Source organism: Astyanax mexicanus, chromosome 19 (genome assembly GCF_023375975.1).
Source record: "Astyanax mexicanus isolate ESR-SI-001 chromosome 19, AstMex3_surface, whole genome shotgun sequence".
NCBI lineage: Eukaryota > Metazoa > Chordata > Actinopteri > Characiformes > Acestrorhamphidae > Astyanax > Astyanax mexicanus.
The window spans coordinates 27,528,988-27,548,913 of record NC_064426.1 but is presented as its reverse complement, the minus strand read 5'-3'; the positions used below and the strand labels follow the sequence as shown (position 1 = coordinate 27,548,913).

The 19,926-nt window shown below is 37.1% G+C and overlaps 3 protein-coding genes across 14 annotated transcripts in view; 1 reads left to right on the top strand and 2 right to left on the bottom strand.

Moving 5' to 3' along the window:
• Positions 1-6,012, top strand: part of mapk8ip3 (mitogen-activated protein kinase 8 interacting protein 3) — a 70,417-nt gene extending 64,405 nt beyond the window's left edge. For 9 of the 11 annotated variants that reach the window (XM_049467660.1, XM_022672251.2, XM_022672228.2 and 6 more), the window contains 4 exons: positions 540-578; positions 1,668-1,835; positions 3,644-3,796; positions 4,790-6,012. In XM_049467660.1, coding sequence (XP_049323617.1) covers positions 540-578; positions 1,668-1,835; positions 3,644-3,796; positions 4,790-4,911 — 482 coding nt within the window. In that variant the 3' untranslated portion in view covers positions 4,912-6,012. The remainder of the gene's footprint in view (positions 1-539; positions 579-1,667; positions 1,836-3,643; positions 3,797-4,789) is intronic. The other 2 variants (XM_022672293.2, XM_022672284.2) reach the window with 1 other exon arrangement.
• Positions 6,013-6,345: 333 nt separating this feature from the next.
• Positions 6,346-12,458, bottom strand: nme3 (NME/NM23 nucleoside diphosphate kinase 3). Of its 2 annotated transcripts, none has more exons than XM_049467663.1 (5): positions 12,313-12,458; positions 8,433-8,563; positions 8,179-8,280; positions 7,896-8,008; positions 6,346-7,489 (listed from the first exon to the last, which is right to left on the bottom strand). In XM_049467663.1, the coding sequence occupies exons 1-5, from the start codon at positions 12,356-12,358 to the stop codon at positions 7,372-7,374; spliced, it is 510 nt and encodes a 169-aa protein (XP_049323620.1). In that variant the 5' UTR covers positions 12,359-12,458; the 3' UTR covers positions 6,346-7,371. The 2 variants fall into 2 exon arrangements, with proteins under 2 accessions (XP_049323620.1, XP_049323619.1); XM_049467662.1 differs by lacking the exon at positions 12,313-12,458 and adding an exon at positions 9,744-9,863.
• Positions 12,459-13,586: 1,128 nt separating this feature from the next.
• mrps34 (mitochondrial ribosomal protein S34) lies at positions 13,587-18,534 on the bottom strand. Its single transcript, XM_007256301.4, has 4 exons — positions 18,384-18,534; positions 15,214-15,536; positions 14,332-14,374; positions 13,587-14,067 (listed from the first exon to the last, which is right to left on the bottom strand). The coding sequence occupies exons 2-4, from the start codon at positions 15,529-15,531 to the stop codon at positions 13,766-13,768; spliced, it is 663 nt and encodes a 220-aa protein (XP_007256363.1). The 5' UTR covers positions 15,532-15,536; positions 18,384-18,534; the 3' UTR covers positions 13,587-13,765.
• Between the last annotated feature and the right edge of the window lie 1,392 nt (positions 18,535-19,926).

The following is a 19,926-nucleotide window of genomic DNA, read 5'->3' as shown; positions in this document are numbered from 1 at the left end:
TGCTTATCCTCTCCTATAAATAGACTCAAAGGAGAGATAACAGAGTTAGGAGATGGGACAGTTGAGGGTTCCAAAACTCATCATAACATGAAAGAGAAGTACAGGGGATTTATAGGATGTTAGATTGGAAAGAAGAACTGCTTTAGGCATGGTCCTTTTAACAAAACTCCGAAACATGTTCAGTCTATTAACTTAATACTACTAATAGATGTCTTTATTGACTGTATTTAGGGTGAGAGAAAAAAAATAATCTTCCGATCTTTATCTGAACTTGAAAAGCTTGTTAAAATGATTACATTCCTTGTTTAGAATGTGAAAAACAACCCTTGTTCCCCTTCTCAAATCTCTCTTTTGATTCGTCCACTACTCTAACTGTCTAACTGTATCACTTCTTTCTTTCTTTCTTCCTTTTCTGTTAACCCTTTTCTGTGCCTGTTCTGCGTTTATTTCCTTTTTCGCTCCTTGTCTCCTCACTCTCTCCTTTGTCTGATGAATGTTGCCGTCCTCTCCTTTTTTTTTCTTCTTCCGTACTCCTGTAGCTGTAGTCCTGCACCGCGGCCAGCTCCTCGGACTGAGGGGTAAGTCTAGTGTTCTGTCTGTCGCCTTTTTCTCAGTGTCACGTTCCTGCCATCATGTCTGCTTTTTCTTCTTTTCTTCTCCTTATTTTGTATTTCTGTTAATCTGAGTGTTTTTTTCGTATTGTGGTTTATTTCAGTTATGGCACAATCATATGGTTCACGTTTTTTTGGGTTATGTTATGTTTTGTCATCATAAACATAAAAAGATTATTCCATGGTGTGATGTGTATTGCTGTTGTCATGAGAAAATCTCTGCCATTGAAAACTAAAGGCAAAGCCAGGGTGCAAAATATGACATGGTTATTCAACTATATTTTCCATTATAGGGCTTTTAAAATACATAAATTACATCACTGTTCTGTTTTGAAGGTTTTCTCATGATAATGTTTATACACTATATTGCCAAAAGTATCTGATAACTTGCATTGTGTTTGGTGATGTGAGGTCTAAATGGAGCGGCTCAGCCTTGGAAACCCATTCCATGAAGCTCTCTCTAAGCTGTACTGTTCTTTAGCTGATCTGAAGCCCACATAAAGAGTGATTGACTCTGCAGAAAGTTGGTGACCTCTGTGCACTTTGTACCTCAGCATCCCCTGACCCGGCTCTGTTATTTTACGTTGACAGAAAAAGTTTTTTCATTTCCAGTCATATCCCTTGTTTTATAATATCACTGACAGTTGACTATGGAATATTTAGTAGTGAGGCGAAAATTTCACGACTGGACTAGTTGCACAGGTGCTGCATCCTATCACAGTACCACACTAGACTTCCCTGACCTCCTGAGGCAACTCATTCTTTCACTAATGTTTGCAGAAGAAAATCTGCATGCGTAGGTCCTTGATTTTATACACCTGTGGCCATGTGGAAGTGGTTTGGATTGGTGAGCGAATACTTTTGGCAATATAGTTTATGTGAAACAGTATTTCTTTAAGTTTTTACCATTCCTGTATTTCATTATCAGATCTGTTCCCTCCCTCACATACCTGCTATACAACAGTGTGGATTCGTGTCATTTCTGCGTTGACCTGCTGGTACTTTTCATTAGCAGCTTTTATAGTCTTGCTAATTGATTTTATTCTTGTGATCCAGCGAACAAAGTGTCTCCCACGTCTGCGGGGGGTGTGATCCACGTGTACGCTGACGACAGTAGCTCAGAGAAAGGAAACGGCAGCTTCATCCCGTACTGCTCCATGGCTCAGGCTCAGCTCTGCTTCCACGGACACCGGGATGCAGTCAAATTTTTTGTGTCAGTGCCAGGTAAGTGCTGTTACTGTAACTGCTTTAGCTGACTCTTTTTAAGTGGTTAATTAAACAAAATTAAACTGCTTAGAGAATATTAGGATTCCATGCCTTTCTGTTGATGCATTACAAGTGATGATTCTCACTGTTATTTATTAATTCAGTGTTTTAAAAAACAATCATAAACGTGCTGTTTATGTGAAACATGTTTATTAATACACTGAGCATTTATCTTCATGTTCATCAAATCTCTATCTCTAGCAAATGTCTTATCTTTGTCTAATAATTAGAAAGAAAAAAAATTAATAATGATCAGAGATGTGCTGATATGGTATGCTATTGTAATCCAAAAAAAATAGGTTAGCAAGATAAGCACAGTCATGCTATCATGCTAACTGCAACTACATTAGTAGTGTATGCTCAGTATGCCAAAAATAGATGTCAGAAAACAAAAGTTAGGCTCTATATTGACTTAATTTATTTACTGATGTGATTATATGTTGAGTCATTTCTTACATACAAAAAGTAATGGCAAATGTTACTTATGGCCATTTCTAGCAGGTAGCTAGCGTTAGCTACTTATCTGTTTATTTCTGTTCTTCACTGACATCGCTTGACACCAGTGAGGGCAGGTCATAACTGAAATCTAGATCTACTGTAGATTTATATGTTATCTCTTTAACTAAGCAGTGTATAACTGGGTAGAGCTTAGATTTTAAAAAATAAATCAAACAGTGTTTTAAAAAAAGTTGTACAAGGCTATATGCTTAAAATAAAATAAAAAATTGTTTGTTTAAAAAATAATTTATATTTCTAAACATTGTTATTTGTCATTTTGTTAAAGCAGACAAAAGTAATTGTAAATTATGTTATTGTTTTTGGTCTATTTCAGTTTAATGATTGTGCAGGGCATATTTTTTTTATAAAAAAAATATTTTATATTATAAATTATATTTGATTAGAGGAAAGTCATTCAGACATCATTCTTGTAGCCTAATGTACTGATGTTCAGGCCTTTGGATCATTGTTCGCATTGTTTGTATTTTAATCTTTCGGAGATCTGTTCTTAATAAACATTTTTCTTAAATAATAGGTCTATGCTTCTTCAGTGTTTAACATCATTCTGAACAGATTTCGCTCATTTAAACTGCCCGAAAATGTTTTTTAAATGCTCAGTTTTAACGCTCTACTTACTAAAAAAAATGCTGGGTTTAAATCGGGCTCAGGCTCATAAAGACGGGTGGGCCGGGTCTGGCTGGACTTTTTGGGCCCGATCTAAGCTCTATTACTGGGATCTGTAAAGCATTAACTCCAACTCTGGAGTGTGTATTATCTGTCTTTTTTGTGGTACAAGACACCTGGCTTAGACTAAACGCAGCTAGCAGTTGATAATGGTAGAAGTTATTAAACTCCTCTTGCACTTGTTCGTGTAGGTTCAGTGTCCTCAGCTTGGCAACCTGACTGAGCTTGGTGTCTGGGGAGGGGTGGGTGGGGAAGACAACTCTCTCTGGTGTTTTGAAATTGGACTGCTGTAGCCATTTCACACACTCACTCTCATTTCCTACTGATTACTCCTTTAATGTTTATCTACTCTACTGTATTGGAAGTATTTCTCTACAGGACTAGATAAGCTGTGTATGTTTAAATCATCACATCTATGTCAGCAATGGGTGCAAATTCAAGCAGCTGAAAACATTCATTAAAAATGGTCTCCACAAACATTTAATCATATTGTGTTTCCATCTATATGCTGTATCTATCTGTCTATCACATACTGTACATATAAAATTATATATCTAATAACCGCTTTGTCTTTGTTATGCCAGGAAACGTATTGGCTACACTAAATGGAAGTGTGTTGGACAGTCCGTCTGAGTCTCAGGGGTCCTCAGCCCCAACAGAGACTCAGAGTGAAGCTCAGTGTGTTCAGAACGTGCTGGTGCTCAGCGGAGGGGAGGGTTACATTGACTTCCGCATAGGTGAGATTTATTGTTTTGTGATATTTATACTGATAACACTGGTAAATCCAGAAAATCCAGCCAAGATGTGAAAATCTGTCATCTAAGCAAAAGGCTTTGAAGAATCTTAATTATAAAACATGGGCAAAATATAAAGTATAAAACATTCTGGTATGTTTAACACTTTTTTGTTTACTAAATAATTTCATATGTTTTTCCTTATAGTTTAGATGATTTTAGTATTAATCATCTAATCATCCACAATGCATAACATTTTTTAATAATAACACTCAATTTAAGGTGTGTACAAACTTTTGACTGGTACTGTTTTGACAATGTATTTCCCAGCCTTAAAACTAAGTGTGTAGAAAAACTGCCAGATTTTCAATCAGTCTAAAACAGATACACATAATTTCTAGAAGAAATTAAGACACCACTTCAGTTTCTGAATCAGCTTCTCTGATTTTGCTATTTATAGGTATATGTTTGAGTAAAATTAACAGTGTTTTTTTATTCCATAATCTACAGACAACATTTCTCCCAAATTCTAAATAAAAATATTGTCATTTAGGGCATTTATTGGCAGAAAATGAGAACTGGCTGAAATACCAAAAAAGATGCAGAGCTTTCAGACCTTAAATAATGCAAAGAAAACAAGTTCATATTCATAAACATTTAAGAGTTCAGAAATTAATATTTGGTGGAATAACCCTGGATTTTAATCAGTTTTTATGCATCTTGGCATGTTCTTCTCCACCAGTCTTACACACTGCTTTTGGATAACTTTATGCCATGGATAACTGGTGCACAAATTCAAGCAGTTCAGCTTGGTTTGATGGCTTGTGATCATCCATCTTCCTATTGATTACATTTAGAGGTTTTCAATTTGGTAAAATCAAAGAAACTCATCATTTTTAAATGGTCTCTTTTTTCCAGAGCTGTACATGGGTTTTAATAAGCAATAATAAAGTGATCTAATACTCTACATTTATTTGTCATGCGTTTTTTTCTCAGGTGATGGTGAAGATGATGAGACGGAGGAACCGGACAGTGAAGCCCCTCAGATCAAACCTGCATTGTCTAAAGCCGAGAGGAGCCATATCATTGTTTGGCAGGTGTCCTATGTCCCGGAGTAATACGATCAGACACCTTATGCCTGCATTCCCCTTAACTCTGCCCCGAATTCTCTGTATGAAACCTTGTCTATTCCTAACTATGCCCCACTGCCCCCGCCCCTCAAAAATTCTGAACCTAAGCTCTGTAACTACCCCCAATTCTCCCCCACCCACTCAAAAGGCCTGTATTTACCCGAATTTCCTAAATTGTAACTATTCCCTGTATGTTCACTCATTTTCCCCTGTGACTGCCCTTCCCCCTCTTCAAAACCAACACACACACACACACACATACACACACAAACACATACGCAAGGTACAGCTCAAGACTCTTCTTGCATCTTACAGCGGAATGGCAGTTATTATAACCAACCTAGATAAAAGCATCCTGTCCAATTATTACCTTCTCCCAAAAATGACCCAGTATTTTTGACAAATACTTAAAAACACCTTACAGCTTTTATTCTTAACTTTCCAACAGCTCACAGCTCACTAATCACCAAGACAACAGGCAGCTGATTGGATAAGGACTAAAGACCAGGGGTCTGTGATTGGTTGGAGGGAGACAAGACAGGTTTGTCTGAATTTAGTAGCTTGTTTATAAGAATACATAAGAAGAAGAACTGAAGAAGAAAAAATGAAGAGTAAAGGAAAGGTGAGAAACGTGTACAAAGATGTAAATATTGAAGTTACATACAGTAAGTAAGTATGCCTTAGGAGTGTGACTGTGAGGGAGGACAGATGACCGATGAGACAATGGACAGCTAATGACCTAAAATGATAACATAATGTTTTTTGAATAAGAAAGCACATAGTTGGGAACCCCATTCAAATGCTTTTAAGGCTTTTAAGGTTTTTGTCAGCGAAGCAGTAAGATCAAAGTAAAGGATATATCGTTTAAAAAGCATAAATCATACAAAAAGTCATATATAACTATGTAATAACCGTGAGCTGTGAGCTGCCTGGGTCGCAGGCTCATCGAGGGCTATGATTGGCTGCCCATCTGACTGACAGTTGATGAACACCCCTCCAAATCGCTATGTATGTAACTCACCACTATCTGTTCTCTTATGTGTGGTTAAATATTAAATATTAAAAATAAACGTGCTCTGGAAAGATGGACTTCATGTCTTCCTGTGTTATATTGGATTTAACAGTTGTTATATATGTGTGTGTAAATATATTCAGTTATATATTTATACACACACACACATGACAAATGTGATCAGAGTAGCTTGTCAGGTCAAATCTGGTACTCAATCTTGGGTCTCTCTCAAGCTCCTGATAATTTACCTTCCCATAAGCACATTTGTCAGTGTTTATCTTCACTCACCAGATAACACCTCACACCTCACCTTCAGGCTTTCTACCCTAAGATGTAAAAAAACACTCATTTTAAACTCCTTGAAAATTCAGCTAATTCTCAGGTGGTGGACAGACAAATCGTAATCAGCATTGTTTTAAAAACCTTTTACTTCATAACAGGACACATTTTGGTCAACAGAGCTTATGATAAATCCTTAATTTGGATTAATAAAATTATCATGTTCCATATAAGAATGCCAGCGAGTAAAAGCGTAGTGCAAACAGAGAGCAAGACCAAACCAGTCTACATCTATCATTCATTTTTTTATCAAATCAGTTATAATCAGTAAAACCCAAATTATTATTATTGCTTTTCTTATTATTCTAATTTATAAACATGCCCTGAAGTCTTACTTATCTACAACACATGTAATCATTACATCACATAAAGCTAAAATCTCAGCATAGAGACATTGACCTTTCCTGAAGTTTAAAAAAAGAAAATGGATATGGATAATAGAAAAATAGTTGAGGTGACCTGCTTCCAGCATCTCATTCAATGTGTAAATCTAAAAGCACCACCATTTGAGAGAAAAAGAGTTGAGATATTATTACTTGTTAAGTGCAATATGTACATTTTGTTCAAATGTATCCACCAAAACCTTGCATTTCCATAATGTTAAGTTTTTTATTCTTTAATTGAATCAAATGATGAATGCTCATTTATGAGAAATGGACCAAGTGAAATGAGCCTAAATTACTTGAAATAATTTCTCCTGTAAAGCTGCCATTTAGGATATACAAGGTTTTTGCATGACAGCAACATATAAAGTAACAGCATACAAATATATCAACATACATATTGCTCGTTTATGTGCATTAATGAAAATATCAAAAATGTGTGCACGTGTGCACAGAAATGTAAACATGTTATCAAGTACATGGAGAGAGGACGTGTTAAGAGGACGGTGATCATTTTTTATATATCTCAGTGGTTACGTACCACAGTTCTCAGCATGAGTACTAAATCAGTGTTTATCTTATCTTTGAAAAGCCTAAAACTTCACATAGATCTTCTGGCATGCCACTTCAACAAAATAACTTTCTACTGCTGCACTAGAAGGTGTAAGGCCGCAAAGCTCTGTATGTGTTTGTGAATGATGAAAGTGAAGGGTATCACGCGTAGATCCAGTGATCAGTGCTCTCGTCCCAGCAGAACAGCTCGTAGTCTTTGAACCACAGGGAGATTTCTCTCTGAGCGCTCTCCACCGAATCACTGCCATGAATAACGTTCCTGCAACACCACAGATACATAGCAGTTATTTGTGCCATCAGTATTAGCATACCTTCAGCTGCAGGTCCACATGTCCTATATTAGTCCTGTTGTGACAATTTGTCTACACAGGTAAAAATCACCAGGCTGCTATTAAGATTCTATTACATCTATTAAATGCACTTTGTTCATTTAAACGACTATTTAGGCTCTTTACAAGGAAATGTGCAGTCAAACAGTGATCTTTAAAGTCAAAGTACCTAAGTTTGAGGAAATTTAAGATCTCCTTGGTGAGAATGTGTAAATGAGAATGTCAAAAAGTACTTTTAAAACATGCATTGTGATGCATTTTGCTTTCAGAATGAATTAATCTTAATTTTAATTGATGAATCAGTTATTTTAACATAATTAGGAGCATCTCACAAACCTTCCCACTTCTACACAGAAATCCCCTCTGATGGTTCCTGGAAGGGAGTCAGCAGGATTTGTCTCTCCAAGCATCCTTCTGGACATTCTTACCACATCAAGGCCTTGCCAAACCTTGCGAACAAACACACAGATAGACATACAGTATATATATATATATATATATATATATATATATATATATATATATATATATATATATATATATATATATATATCTTAGAATATGTAACAGTATAAGACAGGATGCAATTTGATAATCAGGTGAAGTATCTGTATCTTACCATAGCTACAATGGGTCCAGAGCTCATGTATTTGACTAGACCTTTGTAGAACGGCCTTTCCCTCAAGTCCCAGTAGTGCTCCATCAACTGTTCTTCAGAAGCCTGTTCAAAAATAAATAAATAAAAAATGTATGACATAGGAAATTATGTTTATGTCACTGATGCAGACTGCAATGTTAAGCAGCTGCAATGTCACAATACAGAAAGGGAAGCCACTCAAACCTTTTTTTAATTAGTTTCAAGCTTTCCTTTACCTGCAGGAGTTTCATGCCGACCAGTTTGAAGCCCTTTCTTTCAAAGCGGCGGATTATCTCTCCCACTAGCTTCCTCTGAACACCATCCGGCTTCACTGCGAGGAAGGTTCTCTCATTTACCCCCGTCCATCCTGCAAAGCATTTACATAAGCACACAGGAAATGACAGGCAGTTAGGAAAAATGTATTTTATATATATATATATATATATATATATATATATATATATTTTTTTTCCAGATCTGTAGTTAAAATATTAAACACAATTGACATATAGTCAATTGTGTTTAATATTTTAACTACAGATCTGGAAAAAAAATAAGAACGCTTAAAAATGATGAGTTTCTTTGATTTTACCAAATTGAAAAACTTTTGTACTATAGTCAAGAGGAAGATCACAAGCCATCAATCCAAGCTAAACTGCTTGAATTTCTGCACCAGGAGTGGCATAAAGTTATCCAAAAGCAGTGTGCAAGACTAGTGGAGGAGAACATACCAAGATGCATGAAAACAGTGATTAAAAACCAGGGTTATCCCACCAAATATTGATATCTAACTCTGCATCTGCTCTAAATGACAATATTTTTATTTGGAATTTGGGAGAAATGTTGTCAGTAGTTGATAGAATAAAACAATGTTAATTTTACTTAAACATATACCTTATAAATAGCAAAATCAGAGAAACTGACATGGTATCTTAATTTCTTCCAGAGCTGTATATTAAATGCATTGCTAAATACACGATTGTGTGTCATAATGATAAAATTAGTAAAAAAATAAACATTTACAGTAATGCCTTTTTATTGTATGGAAAAAAGTAAAAACTGCAAATAATTACAACATGGTTCAAGAGGATTTTGGATGATACAGTTTAGTTTAAATCTAGACATTTAGTTTAGTTTGCTTCTAGTTGTGGAAGTGAAAACTCAGAACAGTTAAAAATCAGCCATTCCACTGTCCAGAAATCCATTTATTAATAATAAAGATTGCACTAATCTGACTTTAAACATTCTCAAATTTAATTATGAATTTTTGAATCCTTATATTTTTCAGGTTTCCATAAATACAGGACTGCATGCTGTATACAGACACGTTTAAACGGACCTTAGGCAAAGCAGTCAACACTCTTAATAAGCTAATACCAAACTATAAACCTATTACACTGAGGCTCAGAGACCCGCTGAACAGATGGCTTCATAACAACAGCAAGACCCGCCCTGAACCGGGAATCTCAGCCAGTGAAACTCGGTACGGTTAGGTTATTCATTAACGTTAAACTACTCAGAAATTAAACGCCTCCTTTCTGCTGTACCTGATTCAGTGATTCGGGCGATTTTCGCACCTAAATCCAGAATATCTGCAGAGTCTGTAAGTGACCTTTTGGAGCCCATGCTGCGTGCAGCCGCCTCGCGCGTTCAGTCCGACACACAGACCAACCAATCAGGTGAGGGAACGCCGGGGGATGAACACTCGGCAACCAATCAGAAAAACGGCGCTAATAATAGGGTTTACACAGAAACAGGCAGAGGCGATTCACCTGCTAACGGCCACTGAACTCTAGTGATGAGGAGCTCGAATCAAGATAGATGAACCGATTCTTTCAAACTGAACTACAGCGATTACAATTCGATTCACACAAACAAACCGATTCCTTCAAACTGATTTTTTGTAAGATTTGGTAAGTTATACTAAAGTTCAACGAACCGATTCTTTAATAAAAACAAAACACAATGAGAGTAATATGAAATAAGTTTAAGGCATTAGTTTCCTTAACATTCCTTAAAAAATCAAAACATTCACAGTATTTCGAAGAAAAAAAACGTTTATAAATGTAGTTAATTTTCAATCAAGTCAATCATGTATCACTTTTCTATACAAGACACAAACATGCTAATATCATGGTATAATTTTAGCAGTTGTGACCTTAGAATCACATTAATGAACCGATTCTTTTAAGCTGAACTGCAGATATTAAAGAAAAAAAAAGATGCATGAAATTAATCTGATTCTTTCAAGTCAAGTTAAGTCAAATAGCTTTCATTGTCATTACATCTAAGTACAGGTACACAGTGCAAGGAAATTATGTTTCTCTGGAACATGGTGCAACATGGAACAACAAAGAGATGGGAGGTTTAAATAGGCACTAAACCCCCTGATTTTTGCTGAGTCCACCTTTTAAAAAAGGCTAAAAAATGGGAGGGGGATTTTAGGAACGGAACTGGGTGATGTATGGGTTTAGAAGCAGGGCAGGAGGGAGAGCTGATTGGCTGAGCTGCAGCAGTATCAGTGCTTCTCTGATAAGCAGATGGTTGGACGTCAGCAGGAGGCGGTATTATTGATGATCTGATCTGAATAGTGTGATGTGTCTGCGTACAAAAGTACATGAAAGCAATAAAACAATCTTTTTTTAAAGATTGAGAAATGTTTATGAAAAATTTAAGCAGGACTGGTATGTTTCACCTATTAATAGACAATAAGGGTTCATTGGCTTTTTTAACATTCACTTATCAAGTCAATCATTTTATACAAGTACTATGCTAGTATCATGGTATAATTTTAGTTGCAAACCCCAAGCTGTTGTGAGAAGACCTTAGAATCGCATTATTGAACCGATTCTTCGAAACTGAACTGCAGAGATAATAAAAAAACATTTGTGAAACCAAACCGATATCAAAAATGTGTGCACGTGTGCATAAATGTAAACATGTTATCAAGTACATGGAGAGAGGACAAGACGGTTACCAGGGCGGTGATAATTTATATATGCATCATAGTTCTCAGCTTGAGTACTAAATCTGTTTTGTCTTATCTTTGAAAAGCCCCAATTTTTACATAGAAGCCTATTTGAGCAGATCCATCCTCTGGCATGCCACTTAAAATAAAATAAAAAACAACATCCTACTGCTGCACTAGAAGGTGTAAGGCCGCAAAGCTCTGTGTTTGTGAGTGATGGAGGTGAAGAGCATCATGCATAGATTTTTTTTCAGGTAAAAACACGATAGATACTGTGTATCATAAGATTATATTTCAATTCTGCAATACAATATTTTCCCATATAGCCCAGCTCTATCAGTGATTATGTACACCTAGGGTGGTAGCTTTTATACTGTTCATATCGATATCACAATTATATTGTTATAATTCGTTCAACTTCATGTACCACGCGTGATGTAAAATGACAATAAAATCACCTTGAATCCTTGAACTACTTTACTGAACCTATTTCTTTGAAACTGAACTGCAGAGACAAAAAAGGAGAAAAAAAGATTCACTACACTGAACCGATTCCCTCAAACTGACATTTAGAGATGGAAGGTTTTGTTGAGTTTGCTGAACTGATTCTTTAACATAGGGACCAATAGTGGAATTTTCTTTTGTTTATGCTAGCTAACCTAACTAAAACTACCACAGTGTTCACAGAACTTTGACAAACATGTCGATAAATGTAACTAATGTCAACTTCTCACCTGAGACACTGGCGAGAGGTGATTTTAGTGTACTTGTTATGGGATCTTTGTAACTCAAGTCAGCTTTATTTGCCTAATTTTTCAACACGCTATTTAGCAGCCTAGGTTAGGTTAGCTAGTGCTCGGAATACATTAGCGACGGTCGTAGAAAAGAAGGCAGTAAGTTACACCGCATGCACACTTTAAACAGGACACGTTTATTATTATAACCCTGAGTTAAATACGCATAAAGACAAACTCCACAGCACCAGCTAGCACTCACATTTTCCACAGTAACTAATTACCCTGCCAGTTAGCCAGCTTAGCTAACTCAGACTCTTAAATTTACCCGTGTTAATTAAAGCAGTCTGAGGCTAAAGGCTGAGACACTACTGTGTGAATCCGGTGTTATGGGGCTCTTCAGAAATCACTCACCTGTTTTAAACATGTAGGCGAACAGGCTTAAGAAAAGGCAGATCATGGTTCTGCTGAGTCCAGCTCGCCGGCTGTCCCGCCTGTCCCACGAGTTTTTGGGGAGAAAGAAGAGGGCGCGCCTGAGCACGCGCACTAACGCCGCGAAAAGCGCGTGCGCAAACGAGCGCGTGAACGACCTCTACTCCTTTGCTCACTCACTGCCTTTGACTGCAGTGCATGAAGACCACAGACTGTATGTACAGTCAAACGTTTGGACACATCTCTTCTCATTCAATGTTTTCTTTCTTTTTATGACTTTCTACATTGGGAATTTTATATTAAAGTCTACTTTAGATTCTTCTAAGTACCACATTTAGCTTTGAGAACAGAGCTCTGCACACTCTTGGTATTTTAATTTCAGTGTCTTCATGAGGTAGGGTCACCTGGAATAATTTTCTCAGCTGGAGCTTGTTTTCATGTGTTTAATATTAATCAACAACATAGAAAAGAAAGAAAGAAAGAAAAACATGAATCAGAAGAGTTGTGTCCAAACTTTTGACTGATACTGTATGTATACAGTCTATGATCAAGACATGAACAGGCTCTTGTACTTGGAGTAGTTGGTTCAAGACAATACGGCATCTGTTCTTTAATTTCCTACCAGGACAGTTATAATCAGTACATTAAATTTGTTTATTGTCAATATATATATATTCATTTTAAGCCAACTTTAAAGCTCATGTGTGTATAAACATATGTATATACAGTGGTATGAAAAAGTTTTCATTTTCATGATTTTCCTTTATAAATTATTGGTTGTTCGAGTCAATTTCCATTAAATATAGCGCCTGCCTAATTTTCTTAAAAAAAAAACATTTATACACTCTCTGTAAATCCTATAAACTTTACTTAACCTCTCAAATATCCCTGTGTTTGTCTGTTATATGATATATGTAACTGAAATTGCTGATCCAAACAACGATGATTTATAAAGGAAACTCTTTAAAATTATCAGGGATGCGCAAACTTTTTCATACCACTGTATATATATTCACGCCATCTAGAAGACAGACTCATTGTTTTATCTTTTCTTTCTTTTTACTTTTATTCAGTTTAGACAGATTCCTGGTCATATATGTATATGTGTATGTATATCCGGTGTACCTTTTGTTTGTTTTGTCATTGTTGAAACACTAATGCTTTAATATGTAGATAAATAAATAAAAAAATCTAAAAAAAAAAAAAAAGAAAAGAAAAAAAAAAAAGGAATTTAGTTGTAGCAGTTCAGACATAGGTTTAGTGGGTATGTTGTTTTTATTCATAAATATTGCAATAAGCAACACATCATAGTAGCACATACAGTACAGAATATTTTACACAGGTCATCAAATCCTTCTTTAAAAAAAAGGGGGGAGAAGGGATGTTCAAACAGCCAATGTCCTTTAGTTTCTAATTTTACAAACTTGGTGTGGTACTAGACTGGAGTTCCCTCCAGTTTCCGTTTCTCCTCCTGGCTGCGGAAGTACTCTTTGCTGAGCAGCACATCTCGCTTCAGAGGCAGGCTGGGCTCAGGCAGGCTGCTGGCATCTATGCCCAGCTGCTTAGCTTGCTGGGCGAGAAGCATGGCTCGCAGGAGCGGGGGGTATCTCACGTGCCGAACAGGGGGCTCGGGGACAGGCTCAAAAAGCTTGAAAGCCTCCTCCTCGTGTTTGGGAACAAGCCGCCAGTCATGGTACATGACCTTGTCTAACTCCTGCTCTGAGCCTTCATCTTTACCTGGAAAACAATCAATTTGTTTAAATCAAACAATTTATGTAGAAATTTAAGGAGTTCTAATGTAGGGGCTGTATTTTCAAAACTGCAGAAGATTTAAACAGATAAGAGTAATATAACAAACAAACATAAAAATCCACATTGTTTAAGTTCATACTGCAGGAACATGCATGGGCAGGCACTGGTTTCTGACTTAATCCTAAACAGCCAACCTGTATAAATCTGCATCCTGTTGTCCAGTAAAGGATCACTTAATACATTACTTACCTTTATATGTTAAAATACCCCATGCTTTTCCGTGGTCCATATTCTACAGGAGAAGAAAAAATAAATAAATTATTGAATAATTGTTATAGTTTTGTGGATTTTCTTGGAATTATAGTGGAACAATACATTCAACATACATTTTAATTTAATTCAACTCAATTTGATGTATTGAAATTAACGCAATTTACACAATAATGCACAATAGCTGCGTTCCAAAGACTAGGCCTAGTTAATGTATGGTCCTAATTAGGCCTCTTCCTTGAAGACTTCTTTTTATTAGCCAATTGATCACATCTATGGGACAGTCTAATAACGCTTTATGGTGACGTCACCAATAAGGTCCCACCTCTTGCAACTTAGACACAAAACTTTTTCATATCCTTATTGAAATTAATTATAATTAAAAAAAATAAACTTTTGAAACATTTTTACTCAATTTTTGTGGTGCTTTCGTAGAGTTGCTTCCCCCACCACCCCCCAGGCACTGTACATGCTGAGAGAATTGTGAGTAACCAAAGGCCAGGAAGAATACATCAGTTGTGGCCTCGAAATCTTCCTCAACATGAGCTGCATGTCTCAGATGTATATATAGGGCCCTAACTCTGGAGTAGCTTACTTTGATGTAGCAGCCAATAATTGCAGCCCACCTCAGTGGCAGCCTTGGCTTTGGGATAGGGCAAATGTCCTTTTTAGCCAAGGGTGTCAAACCTTAACCACAAAGGGTCAGTTTGACTGCAGGTTTTCATTCCATCCAAGCAGAAGCACATGTCTTCAGACAAGTGAAAACATGCGGCCACACCGGCCCTTTAAGGATTAGGTTCAACACCCCAGTTTTAAACAATCCGACACACAGAGCCAGAGCCATAAACTCGGCTCACTTACCTCAGCTGTGTAATCTACTTTGACTTTAGTTATCTTCCAGTAGCAGGGCTCCTTGTGCTCCTCCAGCCACGATTTGCGGGTAAAGAGTCGCCCCACCCCAAACATGCGCATGCCGGCCAGCAGCGAAAAGAGAGTGGTCTCTCGCCGCACATCTTTCCAGGCCAGTACTGGCAGTTTTTTACCAGTTAATGGGCGGGTCATGGTTTCATAGTCCAGAGCATAGCGTTCTGAGTCCCGGGGGCGGCTTTTTAACTCCCGGTAGGCCCGGATCTTTCGGGCCATCTCTGCAATCAGTCTCAAGCGCTTCTTCTTTGCCATCGTGACTGAAAGAGAGAATAGAAGAAGGTGAGACAGATAATACTGTTGTGGATGTAATTGTGTTGTAATTGTGTCAAAGGGTCGACCCCAAGTGAGACTGGAGTTGGAAGGTAGGTAGGTCAATAACTACCCCTAGAAAATTGCTTTTGAAAAAGCTTGGGTCCTTGCCACTCCAGGTGAGAGTGCTCACTGCCTACAATCGTGTGTGTATTTACTAGGGCTGGCCCGAATAGCGTTTTTTGAGCTCCGGATATTCGGCACTGATTCGAAGCGAATATTCGAATATTCGTTTTTAAAAAAAGAGGTAAAAAAATAAAATAAAAAAAAGCAAATCACGGCCCCTTTAATCCACTGAAAATGTTAAATTTGCTCTGACCGACGAGACATATTCACCCCGGATTTTTGGTGTTTTTATCCCCCATATTTTTGTGTTTTCACCCCATATTTTTTCTGTGTTTTTAGCCCAGATTTCTTTGTGTTTTCATCCCGGAATTTCTGCTGCCCCACACGCGGCTTATCCGCTGCGTAAGCAGGCTAGGAGGCTGCTGCACGGTTTCTCCGCTGCGCAAGCCAGCCCAGTAAATTGCTGTTTGTGTTTTCACACTTAGGCTTATTTGCTTAAAAAAACAAACAAAAAAAAAAGTTTGTTCAGGAAGTATTTTATATTCTTAAACATTGTTAATTATATTAGAGGACAGTCATTGTAAACTGTACTTGGTCTATTTCGGTTTAAGCATTGTGCAGGGCATAGCCGTATTACTGATTTTGTATTTTTGCACTTGGGCTATAAGCTCAATATTAAATATTTCGTTTGCTTAGAAATTATTTTATATTTTTAAACCATTTTAAATTATATTAGATAAGAGGAAATTCGTTCAGACATCATTTTTGTAGGCCAGGCTTTTGTAACCGATTTAGCCCCTACTGTTGCCACATTACCCCTTACGTTTTATTATATAAATCAGTTTCGAAGAGCCTGCATTTTTTTATCATGTATAATAGAGGTCTGCGCAAGACTGATTTTTAAACCCACTCTTCCACGCTCCCGCGTTTCTGTCTCGTTACCGCTCCGCAAAAAAATTGCTTCTTTTAATCCCGCGCCCGCCCGCCACATACACATTTCTGCCGCTCCCGCCCCACGTTCCTAATATAAATTAAATAAACTACATTTAATGCTTCAAATTTACTTATATATTTATTAAAACAGCAGCGCTGAATAGTGTGGTCCCGTTCCTTACCCCAGTCCAAACACCATCGGTGTGTGCGTGTGTGTGTCGGTCCATCCTGCGCGTTGAGAGTTTTCTTTAGGTTTTTTTTTTTTTTTTTTACAATTATTACAGTTCTCTTAACTATTTATTAATTTGCTCCCGCATCGTCTGGATTAAACTCCCGCTCCAGCCAATAACAGTTCAGTTCTGTCCCGCGCGCAAGATATTCTGACGGGACCCGCGAAAACAGAAGTGGTTAGAGTGAGGTGGAACTCTGGAAAGGAGAAAAAAAAACGAATATCCGAATACCAAAATTAAAAACCGAATACCTACTCAACGAACGAATATCCGAATACCCGAATATTCGGGTCCAGCCCTAGTATTTACACTACCCAAGTGTATGTTAGTGAGTGGTGTTCATATCCATGTGCAACAGCAGTGAAGCCATAAAAATTATTCACAATCTTATGAATTAATAAATGATGTAACACTTGTATAACACCTTTCTGGACACCCAAAGACGCTTTGCAATCACTTTTCACACACAATCATTTCACACACAAGTACACATCCACACATACCGGTGAGTAGTGGCAGCCACTTTCAACCGGAAACAACCAACCAATCATACAATCTTACACACACACACAGGTCAATTTAGTGTTTCCATTTTTATGGGCAGCTTTAGAGGATCCAATTTACCTGATGTCCATGTTTTTGGACTGTGGGATGAAACCCACACTGACAAAAGCAGAACATAGAAACTTCACCCAGATAGGGACTTGAACCAAAGACCCCAAGATTGTGACACCTTCTCATTCAGTGTTTCTTACTAAATCAGGATATTAAAAAAAGAGTTGATCCTGCTTTTATTGGAGTAACTGTTTTCATTGGCCATTGAAGACTTTCTACTACATTCTTTTTGAGCATTGCTGTGAGGATTTGATTGATAAGCATGGATGTTAAAATGGTTCTAGCTAGCCCACTACTGGCTGCTTTAGATAGTCCTATTCTATTAACAATCTTTTCTCTACAGAAACTAGACAAGCTGTGTTTGTGCATCTTGGCATGTTACCCTCCACCTGTCTTACACATTTTGGATATCTTTATGCCACCCCTGGTGCAAAGAATCAAGCAGTTCAGCTTGGTTTGATGGCTCGTGATCATATGTCTTCCTCTTGATTATATTTCAGATGTTTTTAATTTGGTAAAATCAAAGAAATTCATTATTTTTCTCTTGTCTCCTTTTTCAGGAGCTGTATGTAAAATTATACTGTATGTCATACTAGAAAATGTCATTTTTTTATTTACATATTTCCTTTTTTCTATTTTTTAGTATTGTATTAGTTGTGTTTTATGTTTACATTTATTTAAACTAAATAAAATATACTAAAAAACTAAACTTGGCTGAGACTATTCACATTTCTTAAACAGCATAAACAATGTGAAGAGCACCATGGGAAAAATGTGTGATCAATCTGTCAGAATCGAGGTTACGCTGATAACGTTACCCACTGCTGTTGCCTGGTTACGAGTCTCACGTGGAGCACACTGCAGCGGTACACGCAGAGCTCGAGGGTGATGAACGCTTAGTGAAGTGGTGAAAGTGATCAGAGAGCTGTTCTGATCAGCAGCGTCTCTTACCTGAGTTTTGATCTCCTGATCTTCACTCAGCAGCAGCTCCTCCAGTCCTCCTGACCTCCACAACACACAGCTTCCCCCACGATGCAGCTCTGACTAACGCTCCGGCCAGAAACGCGTCTCTGCTGTTGGTTCCTACAGACCAGCCCTGCAGAAAAACACACGGCCACCAGAGGGCGCTCCCGAGGGACACAACATAATACCACAAATATACTCAAAATGATTATACAGACAGACCGACATATAGACAGCCTGGATAGATGCATGTAAAATGTATTTTTAAATTTTTTTAATAATATATTTTTTACCTGTTTGTTTGAAGCATTATATTTAAAATCTACAGACCCCTCATGGCATCATGTTTAAAAAAAGAATGCGTGGCCACAACTTATTTAGGTGTGGGAACAAGATAATTAAGGTGTGGGAGCACGATAATTAAGGTGTGGGAACAAGATAATTAAGCAATGGCCACGACTTATTAAGGAGTGGGAACCATTTAATTAATAATAGCCATTAAGGTGAGCCCACAATTTTGTTTCTCAGCTAACAAAGCAAGCAGCTCTCAGGGGTTGTCAGACTTGCCAAGTCTCCCGAAAGTTGCGGGAGTCTAGCGCATATCAATAACGGCTTCCTGATGCCCGCAAGTCGGATAAAATCTCCCAGAATCCAGAATTAGACACAAATGTGTACGCAGGCATATATATATTATATTATAATATATATATATATATATATATATTTTTTTTTTTCCCAAGTCCATGTCCAGGGGTACCTCTTGGAAATTACTTTTTGCAACTCAGATTGTCTGTGGTGATTTAATACTTGCCTACTTCCAAGAAATGTCTGAGTTACAGTTTTGTAAACATAATTCACTCAGTCTCTCAAACTACACAGATGCCTCAAACACTTAAAATAAACAGATCACTGTGATCATACTGTGTCTTTAAAACTTCTTGCATGATGGTTTTCTTTCCAGCTGTGGCTTCTCAAACAGTCTCAAAATATTTTTCTAGGCGTGCTCATTTCTGTCATGTTAACTTTACTTACATAAACATAATGCACGCATAACACTTTGATGTATTTATTAGTTTAATTAAGCAAGGTTTAAAGGGTATAATTTCAGGTAAAATATTCTTATTATAATGAGCAAAGATTACTGGGCTCTAGTCTGGTTAACTTTACTTAAATGTATATGCAATGTTTCTACAAATTTCTAAACAAAACAAACGATTAGTATTGGGCTGTATTTGCTGTTTTAATTAAGCAAAGTTCACAAATGATCATCTTAGGTAAAATCTCATTTAATAAGCTCCAGAATAGTTTTTTAACAGTCTATTTAGGGTGAGGGAAAAGCAAGTGAGGTGCATTATCTGTTGGAAAAATGCTTTTTCAGTGTTCCTGCACAATCCATGCAAGACTTTCACAGTGCTTTGCCGTAAAACACTATGCTAATCCATTGTTGTAAAAATGCTGCTAATTCCTGTATTTTTTGTGCAACATCTAAAATACAATTACAAATTGTAAAAAAAAAAGTATATTGTAACAA

What these genes read in the sequence shown, in the direction of transcription:
- nme3 (XM_049467662.1), bottom strand. Translation starts at nt 9,822, where the DNA reads ATGGGCTCCAAAAGGTCACTTACAGACTCTGCAGATATTCTGGATTTA. An exon ending in CGCCCGAATCACTGAATCAG is followed by an intron (nt 8,564 to 9,743) that starts GTACAGCAGAAA and finishes AATGCTTTGCAG; the next exon opens with GATGGACGGGGGTAAATGAG. An exon ending in TCGGCATGAAACTCCTGCAG is followed by an intron (nt 8,281 to 8,432) that starts GTAAAGGAAAGC and finishes ATTTTTGAACAG; the next exon opens with GCTTCTGAAGAACAGTTGAT.
- mrps34 (XM_007256301.4), bottom strand. Translation starts at nt 15,531, where the DNA reads ATGGCAAAGAAGAAGCGCTTGAGACTGATTGCAGAGATGGCCCGAAAG. An exon ending in AAGTAGATTACACAGCTGAG is followed by an intron (nt 14,375 to 15,213) that starts GTAAGTGAGCCG and finishes CTTCTCCTGTAG; the next exon opens with AATATGGACCACGGAAAAGC. An exon ending in GGGTATTTTAACATATAAAG is followed by an intron (nt 14,068 to 14,331) that starts GTAAGTAATGTA and finishes ATTGTTTTCCAG; the next exon opens with GTAAAGATGAAGGCTCAGAG.